This window comes from Camelus bactrianus, chromosome 1, assembly GCF_048773025.1.
Source record: "Camelus bactrianus isolate YW-2024 breed Bactrian camel chromosome 1, ASM4877302v1, whole genome shotgun sequence".
NCBI classification, from domain to species: Eukaryota; Metazoa; Chordata; class Mammalia; order Artiodactyla; family Camelidae; genus Camelus; species Camelus bactrianus.
The window spans coordinates 43,018,375-43,033,702 of record NC_133539.1 but is presented as its reverse complement, the minus strand read 5'-3'; the positions used below and the strand labels follow the sequence as shown (position 1 = coordinate 43,033,702).

Below are 15,328 nucleotides of genomic sequence, written 5' to 3'. Positions count from 1 at the left end.
ACACTTTAAATGTAAATATTATGTAAACTTCCATATATATATGTCAATATACCAGCACATTAAAAGTAAAAGGATTGAGAAAGATATGTAAGAACTATATAAAAGAAAGATACAGGAGCTATTTAATATCAGAAATCTAGATTTCATAATAAGGATGTTGTCAGGGTAAATATCTTTAAAATACACGAAGCAAAAACTGATAGATCTGAAATAAGACATGGACAAATTTGTAGTTGTAGTAAGGCACATTAACACTTATCACTGTAATGACAGAATAAACAGGCAGAAGATCATTAATGATCTAGAGGATCTATTCAACACTATCAACCTACCTAACCCACTTGAGATTTATAAAATATTCCACCTAACAATAGCATAATGTAATTTCTTTACAGATATGCATAGAATACTCACAATTATAGACTATATTCTGGGCCATAAACACACTGTATCAAATTTAAAAGAATAGAAATCATACAAAGTAATAGAATTCAAATAGAAATTAATTAATCTAGGATAACCAAGTGGGAAAACACAACCTTAATAAAAAAAATAATTTAAGCTGAATAAACTGAATTCAATACAAATTTTAAAATCAAAATTATGTATATTTATATATATATGTGTGTGTGTGTATATATATATATAGTATTGATTTATATAGAGAGAGTAAACATATAATTTGAAATTAAACAACAACATATAAATAACTGTGTCTGGGCTACCCGTGACAGCTCCCCCAACCCAGGTTTGGTGGTTTGGTAGGTGGACTCGTAGAAACCAGTATACAGATTTATTCAGGGTTATGATTTATTACCATGAAATGATACCAGGTAAAATCAGAAAAGGGAAAACGCGCATGGTATGAAGTCCAGATAAACTAGGAACGAGCGTCCAAGACTGAGCTCTCAGTGAAGTCACACAACGTATCCCTAGTTTTTTTAGCATCAAATTCTGGTATGTTTTAAATGCTGTGTACCAGAGAAACTCATTTAGAGTCTCAGGGCCCGAAGTTTTTATTGGGAGGCTGGACACATAAGTCCACTCTGTCTAGCACATACATTCCAGATTCCCAAAAGGAAAGCAGCTGCTTAGCATAAACCACAGCACTTATATGAACAGATTAGGAACAAAGAGCCACTCCTCATCAGTTAAGTGGTAGGAACCCAGTCAAAACCTAAGTTCCGAGACACCAGCCAAGTCTATCCTTGCCAGCCAGCCTGCTCTGCTTACTCCCAGGCCTGCTATGTTAACTCTCTTCTACAACATAACCCATAGGTCAAAGAAGCTTCAGGAAATTTAAAAAATATTTCTAGCTGAATAAAAATGAAAATGCAACATACCAAAATTTGTAACACACAGCTAAAGCAATACTTACAGAAAAATTAATAGAAATAAATACATATATTAGTAAAGAATATCTAAAAACAGTGACCTAAGCTTTACTTTAAATCACTAAAGAAAAGAGAATTAATTAAATCCAAAGCAAGAAGAAGGGAGAAAATTATAAAAATCAAGTCAAAAATCAACAATACATAAAATCAAGGGAACTATGGACTGGTTCTTTGAAAAGCAAATATAACTGATCAATTTCCAGCCTGTCTGCCTGAACAAGCATAAACGAGAAATAAGAGAAAGTGCCAATCACCAATTTCTGGAATAAAAGAAGAAATATCACCACTGATTCCCCAGATATTAAAAAGATGGTAAGAGGAGGCCCCTCTACATTCACAAATTTGAAATTTTAGATAAAATGGACTAATTCCTTGAAAGACACAAACTACCAAAACTCCCTCAAAGACAAATAAAATGGACAGTCCTATCTATTAAAGATATTAAATATTCATCTTTTAAAAGCTTCCCCCAAAAGAAATTCAAATCACAGATAGTTTTACTCTCTAATTCACCAAACATTTAATGAAGAAATAATACTGCTTCTACACAGTATTTCCTAGAATAAAAAAGATAACAGACTGCTTCCCAATTCACTTTTTCTTGGCCTAACATTACTCTAATACCAAAACAAGACAAAGACATTGCTAAAAGCCAATTTATAGGACAATACTATCAAGAGTATAAACATGTAAGTTCTAGAAAAAAATTAAATCCAGCAATATGTCAAACAGATAACACATCACCTTCAAATGTAGTTTATTTCCATAATGGAAGGCTTATTAAACATTTGGTTATTAATGTAATTCACCACACTAACAGATAAAAGAAGGAAAAAAATATGTTCCTCTTAATGGATGAAGAAAAAGTATTTGACAAAAATCAACATCCATTTGTGATAAGAACAATAAACAATTTAGGAATAAAAAGGAGCCTCTTTAAAAAGCACAAAGCATAACTAGAAAAACAAAAACAAAGCGATTAACATCACATTTAACAGTAAAAGATTTTCCCTGAAGATTGAGAACAAGGTAAAGCTATCCTCTCAGATCACTCCTGTGTGACTCAAATAGAAGCACTAGATAGGGCAATAAAACATGTAAAAAAAAATAGTGGACATAACAGAAAAACAATAACTGTCTAACAACAAAACCCCAAGGAAGTTACAAAAAAGATAGTTTTTTTTTTTTTATTTTCATTCTCAGGGATATTAGTCTGTAACTCCGTAACTACTCTATGTGTTCACTGGATTGCAAATAAATCAATGTACTATAGATAAAAAGAGCCCAATTCATCACTATAAGAAAAGTAACATAAAAAGAATGTGGGAAGGCTAGAATAGAGCTATAAGTATGAACTCCAAGTTTTTAAACTAGACATACAGGTATATACATTTGCATGTTTATGTGTATATATACATATATAACATGTATATGTGTGTTTATGTGTACACACACCCACATACATATATGCTTTGTCAGCTGAGAAGGTCTAAAAGCAATGACAGTTCCGTAGCAAAGATTACACTTAGCACCTTGATGTTGGTTTATATATGTAAATTTTTCACCAGAAGAAAGCAGGGATCCTTAAAAAATTTGTTAATTCCAGTGCTGAGAGAGGAAGATAAAAGAGAAAGTAAAGAAGTACCCAAAAGTGTTGATACAAGCATGTTCAAATTGCGAAGGAGCCAAATGAAAAAACTCCTCGTGGCCAGAGCTGAAAAAGCTCTGGCCAAAAAATAAAATTATATAGATATAGATACTATTAGATTTAAACCATGCAAAAAAAAAATGTCCTTGTGTCCAGCCTGACATAAATAATTTTAAATTTTAATAAATAAGGAATAAAGGATAGTCCTTCCTTACAGAAGAAACTCATTTTAAAAATGTGTGAAGAATGATGGTGTCTTAACTTGAGGCACCATAGTAAGTTACCATTCATTGGGAAGCTTAAATCACAGACAATAATTTTCTCACAGTGCTGGAGGCTGGAAGTCTAAGATCAGGGTGCCAGTACGGTCAGGTTATAGACAGTCCCCTTTCTGGCTTGCAGATGGCTGCCTTCTCACTGTGTCCTCACATTAACAGAGAGAGAAAGAAAACAATCTCTCTAGTGTCTCTTTTTATAAGGGCACCAATCCCATAATGTGCAGCTCTCTTTCATGATCTCAGCTAAACCTAATTGCCTCCCAAAGGCCCCATCTCCAAATACCATCACATTGAGGGTTAGAGCTTTAGCATATGAATTTGGAAGGAGACAAAATTCAGTCCTTTGCAGACAAAAGTAAAAATGGCCATGAGACCACCATAGTAACAAATGTTGCAGGTTCTACAAAAGGAGACTAAAATTAGTCAAACTTGTAGAGAAACAGGATGTTTACATAGTCCCAAAGTATCTCCCAGAAGATATACAGGGGAAAATAGCCCCTTTTAAAGTAGAGAAATATGCTAGACATGAATTTAACCAAGTGATCAAGGTTAGCATGCTCAGTAATAAGGCACAGGGTCATCCTGCATACCCTAACGTGATACCCTTGTGAAGGGTACATGACTTTGGTTGTATTCTTGTCAAAAATGAATAATCTCAATCTCATCTGGAAGAAGTTGGAAAAACTCAAATTAAGGCACATTCTACAAAATAATGTACAGAACTATTCAATAATGCAAAGGCCATGATTAACAAAGGAAGACTGAAGAGCTATCCCACACTGGAGAAGACAAAGGAGGCACTACAACTAAACGCAACATAGAATCCTGGGTTGGATCTAAAACAGAAGTACAGTAGTTAAAAAACAAACTCCAAATAAAATCTTTAGTTAATAAAATTGTAACAATATTAATTCCTTGTTTTGGCAACTATCCTCTGATTACATAAGATGTCAATAGTAAAGGTCAGTTAAAGGATATACTAGATATTTTTGTACCATGTTTTCAAAATTTCTGTAACCCTAATTTTTCTTTTCAAAATGAAAATTTAAAGATAAATGTAGCATATATAACAAGCAAATGACAATTATGTGAAAGTTGGAATTACTATATTAATAACACATAAAATAGATTTAAAGGCAAGAAATGTTACTACAGATAAACAGGAGTATATCGGTGATAAAGGATAAAAATACATTAAAAAGACATAATTACAAATGATTAATTTTCCAATAATAGCTCCTTTAAATATTTAGGAACATAGACAAAACCGAAGAAAATAAACAAAAGAAATAGGTAAAGCCACTATTATAATTGGATATGTTAACACGCCTTTCTCAGTTACTGATAGAATAGGTACACAAAATTCAGTAGTAATATAGAAAACCTGAACAACCATATCAAGCAAAAGTACCTAATTGGTATTCACAATTAACTTTACCCAATGACAAAAGAATATAAATTCTTAAGTGTACATGGAAAAATCATCAAAGTGGACCAGACCAATTCTCAATAAATTGAAAACATTTTAATTCATATAGATTATGTTCTATGATTACAATATAATGTAATTATATCAGAAATTAATAATGGAAAGATAGCTGGGATATCACCAACTATTTGAAAACCTCTCTCTCTTACTTTCTCTCACACACACCCCAATAACCCACAAGTCAAAAAAAGATTTTATAAAATAATTTAGAAAATATTTTGAATGGAATGGGTATAAAAGCAAAATATACAAGTTTACTGAATTCTGCTAATACAGTGCTTTATAGGAAATTTATAGCTTAAATGCTTATATTAGAAACTATTAAAGATATCAAATTAGTGAAATAAGTTGTTCATCTTAAGATGGGCAAAAGACCTGAACAAGCAGTTCTCCAAGGACGACATACAAATGATCAATAGGCACATGAAAAAATGCTCAATATCACTAATTATCAGAGAAATGCAAATCAAAACTACAATGAGGTATCACCTCACACCAGTCAGAATGGCCATCATTCAAAAATCCACAAATGATAAATGCTGGAGAGGCTGTGGAGAAAGGGGAACCCTCCTACACTGCTGGTGGGAATGCAGTTTGGTGCAGCCACTGTGGAAAACAGTATGGAGATTCCTCAAAAGACTAGGAATAGACTTACCATATGACCCAGGAATCCTGCTCCTGGGCTTATATCCAGAAGGAACCCTACTTCAGGATGACACCTGCACCCCAATGTTCATAGCAGCACTATTTACAATAGCCAAGACATGGAAACAGCCTAAATGTCCATCAACAAGTGACTGGATAAAAAAGAAGTGGTATATTTATACAATGGAATACTACTCAGCCATAAAAACCGAGAACATAATGCCATTTGCAGCAACATGGATGCTCCTGGAGAATGTCGTTCTAAGTGAAGTAAGCCAGAAAGAGAAAGAAAAATACCATACGAGATCGCTCATATGTGGAATCTAAAAAACAAAAACAAAAACAAAAACATAAATACAAAACAGAAACAGACTCACAGACATAGAATACAAACTTGTGGTTGCCAAGGGGGTGGAGGGTGGGAAGGGATAGATGGGATTTCAAAATTGTAGAATAGATAAACAAGATTATACTGTATAGCACAGGGGAATATACACAAGATCTTATGGTAGCTCACAGAGAAAAAAATGTGACAATGAATATATATATGTTCATGTATAACTGAAAAATTGTGCTCTGCACTGGAATTTGACACAACATTGTAAAATGATTATAAATCAATAGAAAATGTTAAGAAATATAGAGTGATAGGAAGATATATAGAAAGCTCTCTTGTCAATAAATTATTGGAAACAGAAAAAAAAAAGAAATTAAAAAAAAGAATGGAATACAAACATTAGATAAAATCAAAGGAAAATGAAAAACTGATGCTTTGAAAGATCAATAAAACAGATAGACCTATAATTATCTCTATATTAAGAAATAAGAATAAACAAAATAGCCAATATCAAAATGGGGGCATCACTAAAGATCTGAGGAAAGAAATTGTTTTAAGAAAATATTCTGGACAGTTTTATGTTTACAAATTTGACTAGTTAAATGAAATGGACAAATGCTTTGAGTGACTCAAATTCTTAAACTGACCCAAGAAGAGACTGAAAATTTAAGTATCTCTACATCTATTATAGAATAAGTCAATTTTGTTATCAAACTCTTCCCCAGAGGAGAACTCCAAGCTTGGAAAACTCACCATTTTAAGAATTTTATCAAACTATTAATGATAAAATAATAGAAATCTCACAAAAGCTCAGAACAGTAGAAGAGGAGAAGCTTTTACAAATCATTTTATGAAGCTAGCATTATCCTGATATGACAGTGAGATGTTATAAGAAACAAAAAATCTTAACAAATTATTTTCAAATCAAATTCAACAATGTAAAGGTGATCATCCATCCTGACCAAGTAGTTCTCCTGAAAAATGCAAAGTTGAACATTATAAAGCAGACCACTGTAATCCACTATATTAACAGAAAAAAGTAGAAAATATTATAATCACCTTAATAAATGAGAAAGTATTTGACAAACTTCAGAAATAATACAAATTAAAAGTTGCAGCAAACTTGGAAAGGAATAAAACTTCACCAAGGGGCATGTAAGAAAGCCCTACAACTAAGATACTTAATAATTAAATGTTGAGAGTTTTTTCTCTAAAAGAAAAAACAGGACTAGAACTTCTTTTATTCAACATTGGACTGGAGGGCCTATCTAGTGCACTAATGTTAGAAAAAATAATACTGTTTTAAAAACTAACTGGAAAGCAAAAAAATGAAATTTAGACCATTCTAACAAATTCAAAACATGATTATAACTGATAAATATATTTAGCAAGGTTCAGAATAAGATTAGTAAAGAAATTAATTTTACTTCTATATATTCACAGCCAACTATTGAAAAGTAAAATTTTTAAAAAATCATATAATTTACAGTCATGTAAAAATTAAAATACTTAGTAATACATTTAACAAAATATGTGTAAGATAAGTTCATTTAAAACTGAAAAACATCACTGAAGACCTGAAAAACAGAGATTTATTATACTTATGGATTGGCACGTATGATATTTTGAAAATATTGATTTACCCTAAACTGATAGATGTAAATCAACCCCAATCAAAATTTCAAAGAATTTTTGAAGAACCTAATTCTCAAGTGTGTATGAAAGAATATAATTACATGAACTGATTTTGAGGTTTACTATATAAAGCTATAAAGTGTGTGCTGGTGTGGGGTGAGCTTAGATACCTGAATTAAATGAGCAGTATAGAGAATACACAATTAGACAAACAGATGTGATCAATTGATTTTTTTTTAAATCAAACTTCCAATATATTTCTAGCAGAAATAACTAAATACCCATAAAGGGTTGGGGTTGGAAAAAGGTAGTGAAGATCAAAAGTTTCATCACACAATTTAAAAAAATCAACCTCAAATTTATCATGCCTTGATACTGAAAAGCAAGAATAATAAGAATTCTAGAAGAAAATATAGGAGGAAATCTTTATGGCCATTAAGTTAGGCAAAGATAACTTAAGACGATACAAAACACAAAGCATAAAAGAAAAATATGGATAAACTGGGCTTTATCAAAATTAGAATGTTCGGCTCTTCAAAATATACCATTAAGAAAATAAAAATGAAAATACAAGCCATAGGCTGTCAAAGAAAATTTATATAAATATATACACGTGGTTACATACCTGTATACATACACAAACACATATATGTAAGAAGAACATGAAAGTAAAAAAGTCTTTGGCATTGTCATTTAACTGATCACAGAATAAAATTTGTCCATATCAAAAACACCAGGACTCAAAACACCTCTTATTCCATATTAGGACTCACACATCCCAGGATTAGAGAATTATTCTTCATCTAAAATTGATGGTTTATCCATTTAATCACTATCCATCTTATTTACTGTAACATTCATTCATTACTTATTAATATGGAACTCTAGATTTCTAAGGCTTACAGATAAAAACAAAATATGTGTAAAGAAAGACTAAATTTTTTTCAGGGCCAATATAATTTAACTAACTTTTTAAGAGATGACTTTGAATCATTTTTTCTTAACGTCAAGAAGACATTTCTGATAATCTGAATTTAATATTTATAGTTATGATCGTCACAGCTTGTGATTTTTTTTAAGAAAAACTATCATAGTCCTATTTAAAAGGTATATGATGCCGTAAAAATTATGGTTAGTCAACCAGGAAAATAGCACATAATGCAGAAACTGAATTTGGTAATTCAGAGAAATTTTACTAATAGACTAATTTATGAAGCAGTGAACTATGAAACTGCACAGGATAAGTAGTTCGTGGCAGACATTTCCTGCTAAGTAGCTGACGTTAACAAACGCAAACTCTGACAACTTTATGTGAAAACATAAATGGCATCATTTTCAAATTTGAAGAACAGGTGCAAGTAGTAAGCAATATAAGAGAAAGGAGGAAGGAAAATGCTCTTGAAACTTCGGACGTTATTTTAAGTACAAAGAAGGAAATTAATAGGATAGGATTGTTAAAGCAGGCAAATAGCTAGATATGAGTAGAGAAAGAGGGGCACAAGGCCAAATGGTAGAAAACCATTGTTTAAAACGGGGGGTCCTTGGACAGACCAAGAAAAACAGGAACCTCTGGACTAACAAGAAACCATACATTCTGGGTTGACAAGTGTCCTGGAGGCAGGCAAAGAATCTCCACCATCTGAACATAGCATTTTGTTCATTATAGACCCACCTCAATGCAACCTTTCACTCGTTATGACCTCCATCTGAATGTAACCTTTTGTTCATTATGACCTCATCCAGTTCCCCAATCAAGACTAAATAAGAATCAAAAATCCTCCCTCCACCGACCCCAGGAAGGTGGAGCTGGCATGAAGATCAGGAAGGACGACCTCCAATCTCTCCCTGCCAATGAACATTCTGCCCATTCATTTTTACACCCGTGTAACCAGCTTGCCAAAGAAACTTGGGGCAGCTACCCACCTGATAGCTCTTATTCATCAGCCTTTACCCTAAAATCTCAGCACAGACTACTGAGATTAACACAGTGGGTGATGTGATAGATTATTGTTCAGCTAACATTTACTACCTACTCCCTTCTCCCTTACTGCAATTCACGTCACTCTCCCTAACACTGGGAACGGCCACGGGAAATGTTTGACAGATGGAAAGTGAGCAAACATGACATGAGAGAGGTACTAAATGCTTCCCTGATTGGCATCTCTCTTGCCTTTTTGCCCTCCCTCTGCCATGAAAAGAGTATGCCATGTTTCCAAATTGAGACACGGGTGGAGGTGACCTGAAATCAACCTGCAGCCTGAAGCAAAGCCACCCAGGTAATCCAAAACTCCTTGAGAGAGAAAAAAAGTGCTTTTCCTTACAAGCTTTTGAGGTTCAGGTTTTGTTATTATTGTTACTCAGCATTGCTATACTAAAATCTTACTAAAGCATACGATATCACGTAAGTTATCAGTCAGTCCACTGTTGTCAAAATGAAAACATCAGTATCCACCACCCCAAAACTTAGCAACTCAAGTATCACTTACACTTAAGAACCCACGGGTCTGCTGGAGCAGTTCAGCTGATCCCGACTGGGCCTGTCTGGGTGAGGCAGCCCCAGCTGGCAGCCGCTGAGTGGGGCTTTCTGTCACTGCAGGTCTGTGCACTGGCTAGGGCGGAACTCAAATGATGGGACAGCATTTACCCAGGGGATGGAGGTAACAATCAACTTATTCTAGAAATTACTGGGTAGAGTAAAGGTAACATTTTTCTCTCCACATTTGTAATAAATGTCAGGTCTTCAAAACCTGTTAAAAGAGATCTAGCAATATTTGCCACTCTTAGTAACATAACTTTCTACAGTTTCATGAGCTGATCTTCTCATGTTGTTGGCAGACATACAAGAGGACAAGGAGACACACATGAGGTGTCTTAAGGCCTGGGCTTAGAATTGCCACATGCCATTGGCCAAAACAGGTCCAATGTCCAAGCTGAATTTCTATCAATCAAGCCCATGAAGAGGTCATAAAAAGTGTGTAAGCACAGGGGGAGCAGACAACTTGGGCCAATTATTCAATTTCCCATTATATATGCCTCATTAGTATTTTATTACAAAACATGTGTGAGATCTCACTCAATCTCGGGGAATGAGACTTAGAATCTTCATTTAACATCTTCCACCCTGATATAATTCTAATATAGAAAATACTAAAAAATGATGTCTCCTCTTTGTTAGCCTATGACATCTACAACTTTATTTTTTTCTACTTTCTTGCTTGCCGCTTTCAATGAAGACTGTCACTCCTCACTGTCTGTCAGTCCACTTTTCTCAGTGTCATTTTAAGACTGCAAATCTTGGTGTCAGTAGTGTCATATCTTAATATTCCTAAAACTGCCAATGTAATCCTGTGCTCTCTGGAGGACTCTGTGCAAACATATTTAACAGCACATTAAAAGTTCTAAACAGTTTCTTGAAAAAATATAATAAAATTTTAATGAAAGGTATTTTATCATTTGGTGTTTACACAAAATTGTGTTCATATGCCTTACCCAGAACTAAATTTTAGAAACATAGGTACAGATGTTTGCTCTTCTATACAGTATATTTATTTCTAGTTTTCCTTATGATGTCTAGAGATGGAATCTCCACAACCTTACAGTTAACAGATTAACTGAGCATTTGAAAATAATTAATGACAGATATTCGGATTTTAGTTTAATCTCACATTCTTTTAGTTGATACTATGTACACACCTTAAAAAACTGATCTTCAAACCCCTGATAGAAATGCTTCAGACATAATATTTAACCAAATACACTCTTGGTATTTTCTTTAGGACCAGCAATTTAAATCTTAATTAAGACTTCCTCTCGAGTAGTTTGATGCAATGTTTCAAATGATATGGGACTCTCTAGAAAGTGTAAAGAAGTAAAGTCAATTATCTACATATTTTCTATATTGCATACTTTCATAGCTCAATCTCGTAATAATCTAGTAATCTGAAATTGATACAATATTTTTAAGCAGAAAAAAATACCTTTATTTATGTCCTTACTCTGTCCAATGCACTTTCGTATATATTTATAACACGTAAGAGTATATACATAATAACTTTTCCAATTTCCCTCCTAGTCAGTTGTTAAAATGGAGTTCTTATGTCAGTTCTAAGTGCTTAAATATCTTCTCAAGCCATACTTGACTATTGCAATATAGAGACCAATTTGGATTCCATTGTTAAATTCTTTACACGGTGGAACGACTTGCTAATAATCACAGTATTTTCCTCTACTCCTTTTATAAAGCTGTTTTAAACTAACGCTTCTCTTTTTATTTTTATTCCACCAGTAACCCATTTAAGAATTTGTAGGTGAAATCCAATTTTGAAGTGTGTGATAGTAACACTACTGTGCATGTTCACCTAATCTACAGCAGGAAACACAGTACAACATCCAGTTACACGTTCTATTGTCTTGTTAGACACTATATTTCATCTACTTATTTCATCAAGAAAGTTTATTCTCATTATGTACTTGCAATAATTTTTAGTGCCAATCAACCTATCCTGAATTGCCAAGTGCACACCATTCCGTCTCACCAAGCATTGTACGTTGCTTCATTTACAAATTAGACATTTAGACAATTTCTCCTCTATGATTTTGGTTAAGTTCATATGTGCATCAATTATGAATTTTCAAAATACTCATAAATTGACATTGTTTTTCACTTCATATATCAAGAAGCTTAAGTTAGTTGGCCTTAATAATCAACATGCATGTTTATCACTTGCTGATAAATGACACAAAAAAAGATGTATTTATTTATGCAATCAAAGTGACCTTAGAAACAGAAAAGATGCATTTTGTAAACTGATTTTCAGAACTCCAGTCAATAAAAGTCATATCATTGCATTGTTTTCATTTCTGACTGTGTTCACCTGAATTTCTCCCAACTCACATATGTCATAAAAGCACTTTAATGGTGAATGTTTAAATGTTCTAATTTGTCACCACTACAGGACTAGGCAAAAATTCTAACAGTTCTAACACAGCTCACTATTAAATAGATTTGTATATTGGCATATTTTCAAATTGCCTGCATTGTTACTTTCAGTGAAGATACTCTATGTAACTTATAAAACTGGTTGCCTACCAGGGTAGTGATTTTTCCCTCAAACTCAGCATTTTCTCTATATTATCAGTAAATCAAGTAGCTATTTCTTTGGTAGTGAGATTATCAGAACTATTTGATTCCATAACAGAAGAATTTTTCCTATTGCCTTAAGAAATGTTTAGAAGCTTGATTGTTTCTCAGTTCTTCTATCACCCAGCACTACTACTCTCCCCTTCATCCAATTATCTCTGCCTGTAGCATCTTTCTTAGATCTTAATCTATCTGAATTGGAGTTACCAGTGAGAGCAATAACCTTTGCAAGTAGGTCATTCAGACTTTCAGGAATATTTCTTAAGAGTTAAAAAGTATTCATTCTCGAAGGGTTGAGTATTTCACAGCAGAAAATTGTAATTCTCCTCAGAGCACTATGTAAGGCTTTTTTCTAAGAAGATAAACATAGCTAAGAAAGCACTTCTATATATGTGCTCCTGCTACTGACGTAATTCTCTATCTGCCGCCCTCAAATATGAAAAAGGAAATTCAGTTGGTGCCCTGCTTTATAGTCTTGGAAATCAGTGAATTATCAAGAGTAAAGTTCAGAACACATAAGAATGCATGAGCATGAGCAGACAGACACTAAATCATGCGTCCTTAACATTGGTTTATTCCACAATCTAAAAATCAGAAAATTGTTAGGGCACCAGCATCACTTGAAAAGATAATTCAGAGATATATGATGTTATGAACCACCACTGCAATGGAAATAGGAGATTTTGTGAATGCATTAGACAAAGGGCACTATCTGCAGCAGTCTTTCTTAAAAAGGAGTTATGTGAAGGATAAGTGTCTAAGGCTATAGTTTCATACCAGTTTCAACTGAAATTAACAATGAATCATAAACAGTAGGGAAGTTTCTCAAAAGATTAAACAGAGAACTATGATATAATCTAGAAATTCCACCTCTGGGTATATATTCAGTAAAAATATAAAAGGAACACCAAAGTGATACATGCATTCCTATGTCCATTTCAACATCATTCACAATAGCCAAGATATGTAAACAATCTAAGTGTCCATCAATAGATGAATGGATAAAAGAAGATGTCATATGTATAAACAATGGAATATTATTCAGCCATAAGAAAAAAGGAAATCTTGCCATTTGCAAAAACATAGATGAACCTTGAGATCATCAGGCTAAGTGAAATAAGCCAGGCAGAGGAGGATGAAGACTGCATGGGATCACTTATATACGGAATATAAAAGTAAGGCAAACTCACAGAAATACAGAGTAGAAGTGTGGCCACAGGTGTTGGGGGTGAGAGAAACAGATGTTGGTAAAAGTGTACAGACTTTCAACTATAAGATCTGGGGATCTAAGGTAAAACACGGTAACTATAGTTGATAATCCTGTATTGCATAATAACTATTGCAGGTGCAGAAACAGCTTCTGACATGAAAGTAGTATTAATCAGACAAAATGATAATCTCTGCATATTAAGTCAACTGATATCAGAGACTAAACTACAACTATACCTACAAAAGAGTGAGTAGCATTGCCTAATTTAAAGTATCTTTCTTCTTTAGCATTACTGTTTCTTTGCACTCATCTTCTGCAGAAGAAAATGGCTTAGATTCCTCATTTTCCCCCTATTATGTGTTACTATGAAATGTAGGTCTTCTTTCCTACAAGATATCATTACTGCTGAAAATTTCAAAAGCATGGAAAAATAGTATTCGTGGAAGTGACTATATGCTTAAATGAGATCAGTTATATTTTGTCAACAGTGGGGAAAGATGTGGAAATACTGCTGTAATTGCTGACACTTTGAAATAGTACTGGTATTCTCCATTTGCCACACCACACCTCAGTCCCTCTACATCATCATATAACCACCTCTTCTCTACACTCAGGAGGTTATCTTCTGAAGACTATTGCTTGGTTCCTTGCCCTTATTAATACGATGAAAATTGGAACTACTTAATACTTTTAAATGATGATCTGTTATCAATTATAAATACTTACAAACTTCTGGGTTAGAAGAATAGTACTAGGTAAGAAGCTAATTGATGTGGCACTTAAAATCAGTAAATTGGAGCTAGATATGGAACATCTAATAAGTATAGTGGACCAAGATAGGCATTTTCAAATATGACTGAGGTGTAGTTTTTTTTCCCAATGAATATAAAATGCAGTGGGTTGAAATGCATTTGCAAATCTTAGAATGGAAAGTAAAACATGACATGTTTTATAATCAAGAACTTAAGATAGTGAAATAAATCAGAGAAAGGCAAATACTCTATGATATCACTTATATGTGAAATCTAAAAAATAATACAAATGAGTGTATATGCAAAACAGAAACAGCTTCAGATACAGGATACACACTAGTGGTTACCAAAGAGGAGGGAGGAGGGGCAAATTAGAGGTATGGGATTAAGGGATACAACCAACTATGTATAAAATAGATAAGCGACAAGGATACGTTGTATAGTGCAGGGGATTATAGCCATTAACTTGTAATCATGTTTAATGGTGTATAATCCATAGAAATACAGAATCATTATGCTGTAGAGCTAAAACTAATATAATACTGTAAATCAACTGTACTTCAATAAATCAGTCAATAAATAAAATCACTGGAACATGAGAAAAACAAGCTCAGAAAAAACACTTAGCAATTATAAATAATGCTAATTCAGGCAGCATGGGAGATGGAGGAATTATATTAGTCTATTAAAAATGCAGACAATTTCAGTAGTTGAAGAAAGATAAGCAGTTTTAAAGAAAAGGAATCACCCTTAGCAAAGGCATAGATCATGTAAATTATGTATTATCTACCAACCAATGT

At 33.3% G+C, this 15,328-nt stretch overlaps 1 protein-coding gene across 11 annotated transcripts in view; it reads right to left on the bottom strand.

Moving 5' to 3' along the window:
• The window catches only part of LOC105077956 (uncharacterized), a 515,300-nt gene that overhangs the window by 176,928 nt on the left and 323,044 nt on the right, over positions 1 to 15,328 (bottom strand). For 2 of the 11 annotated variants that reach the window (XM_074362670.1, XM_074362693.1), the window contains one exon: positions 4,956 to 5,777. The exons of the other annotated variants lie outside the window; for them this stretch is intronic. In XM_074362670.1, coding sequence (XP_074218771.1) covers positions 5,765 to 5,777 — 13 coding nt within the window. In that variant the 3' untranslated portion in view covers positions 4,956 to 5,764. Of the gene's footprint in view, positions 1 to 4,955; positions 5,778 to 15,328 lie in introns of those variants that run through there. 11 annotated transcript variants of the gene reach the window in all.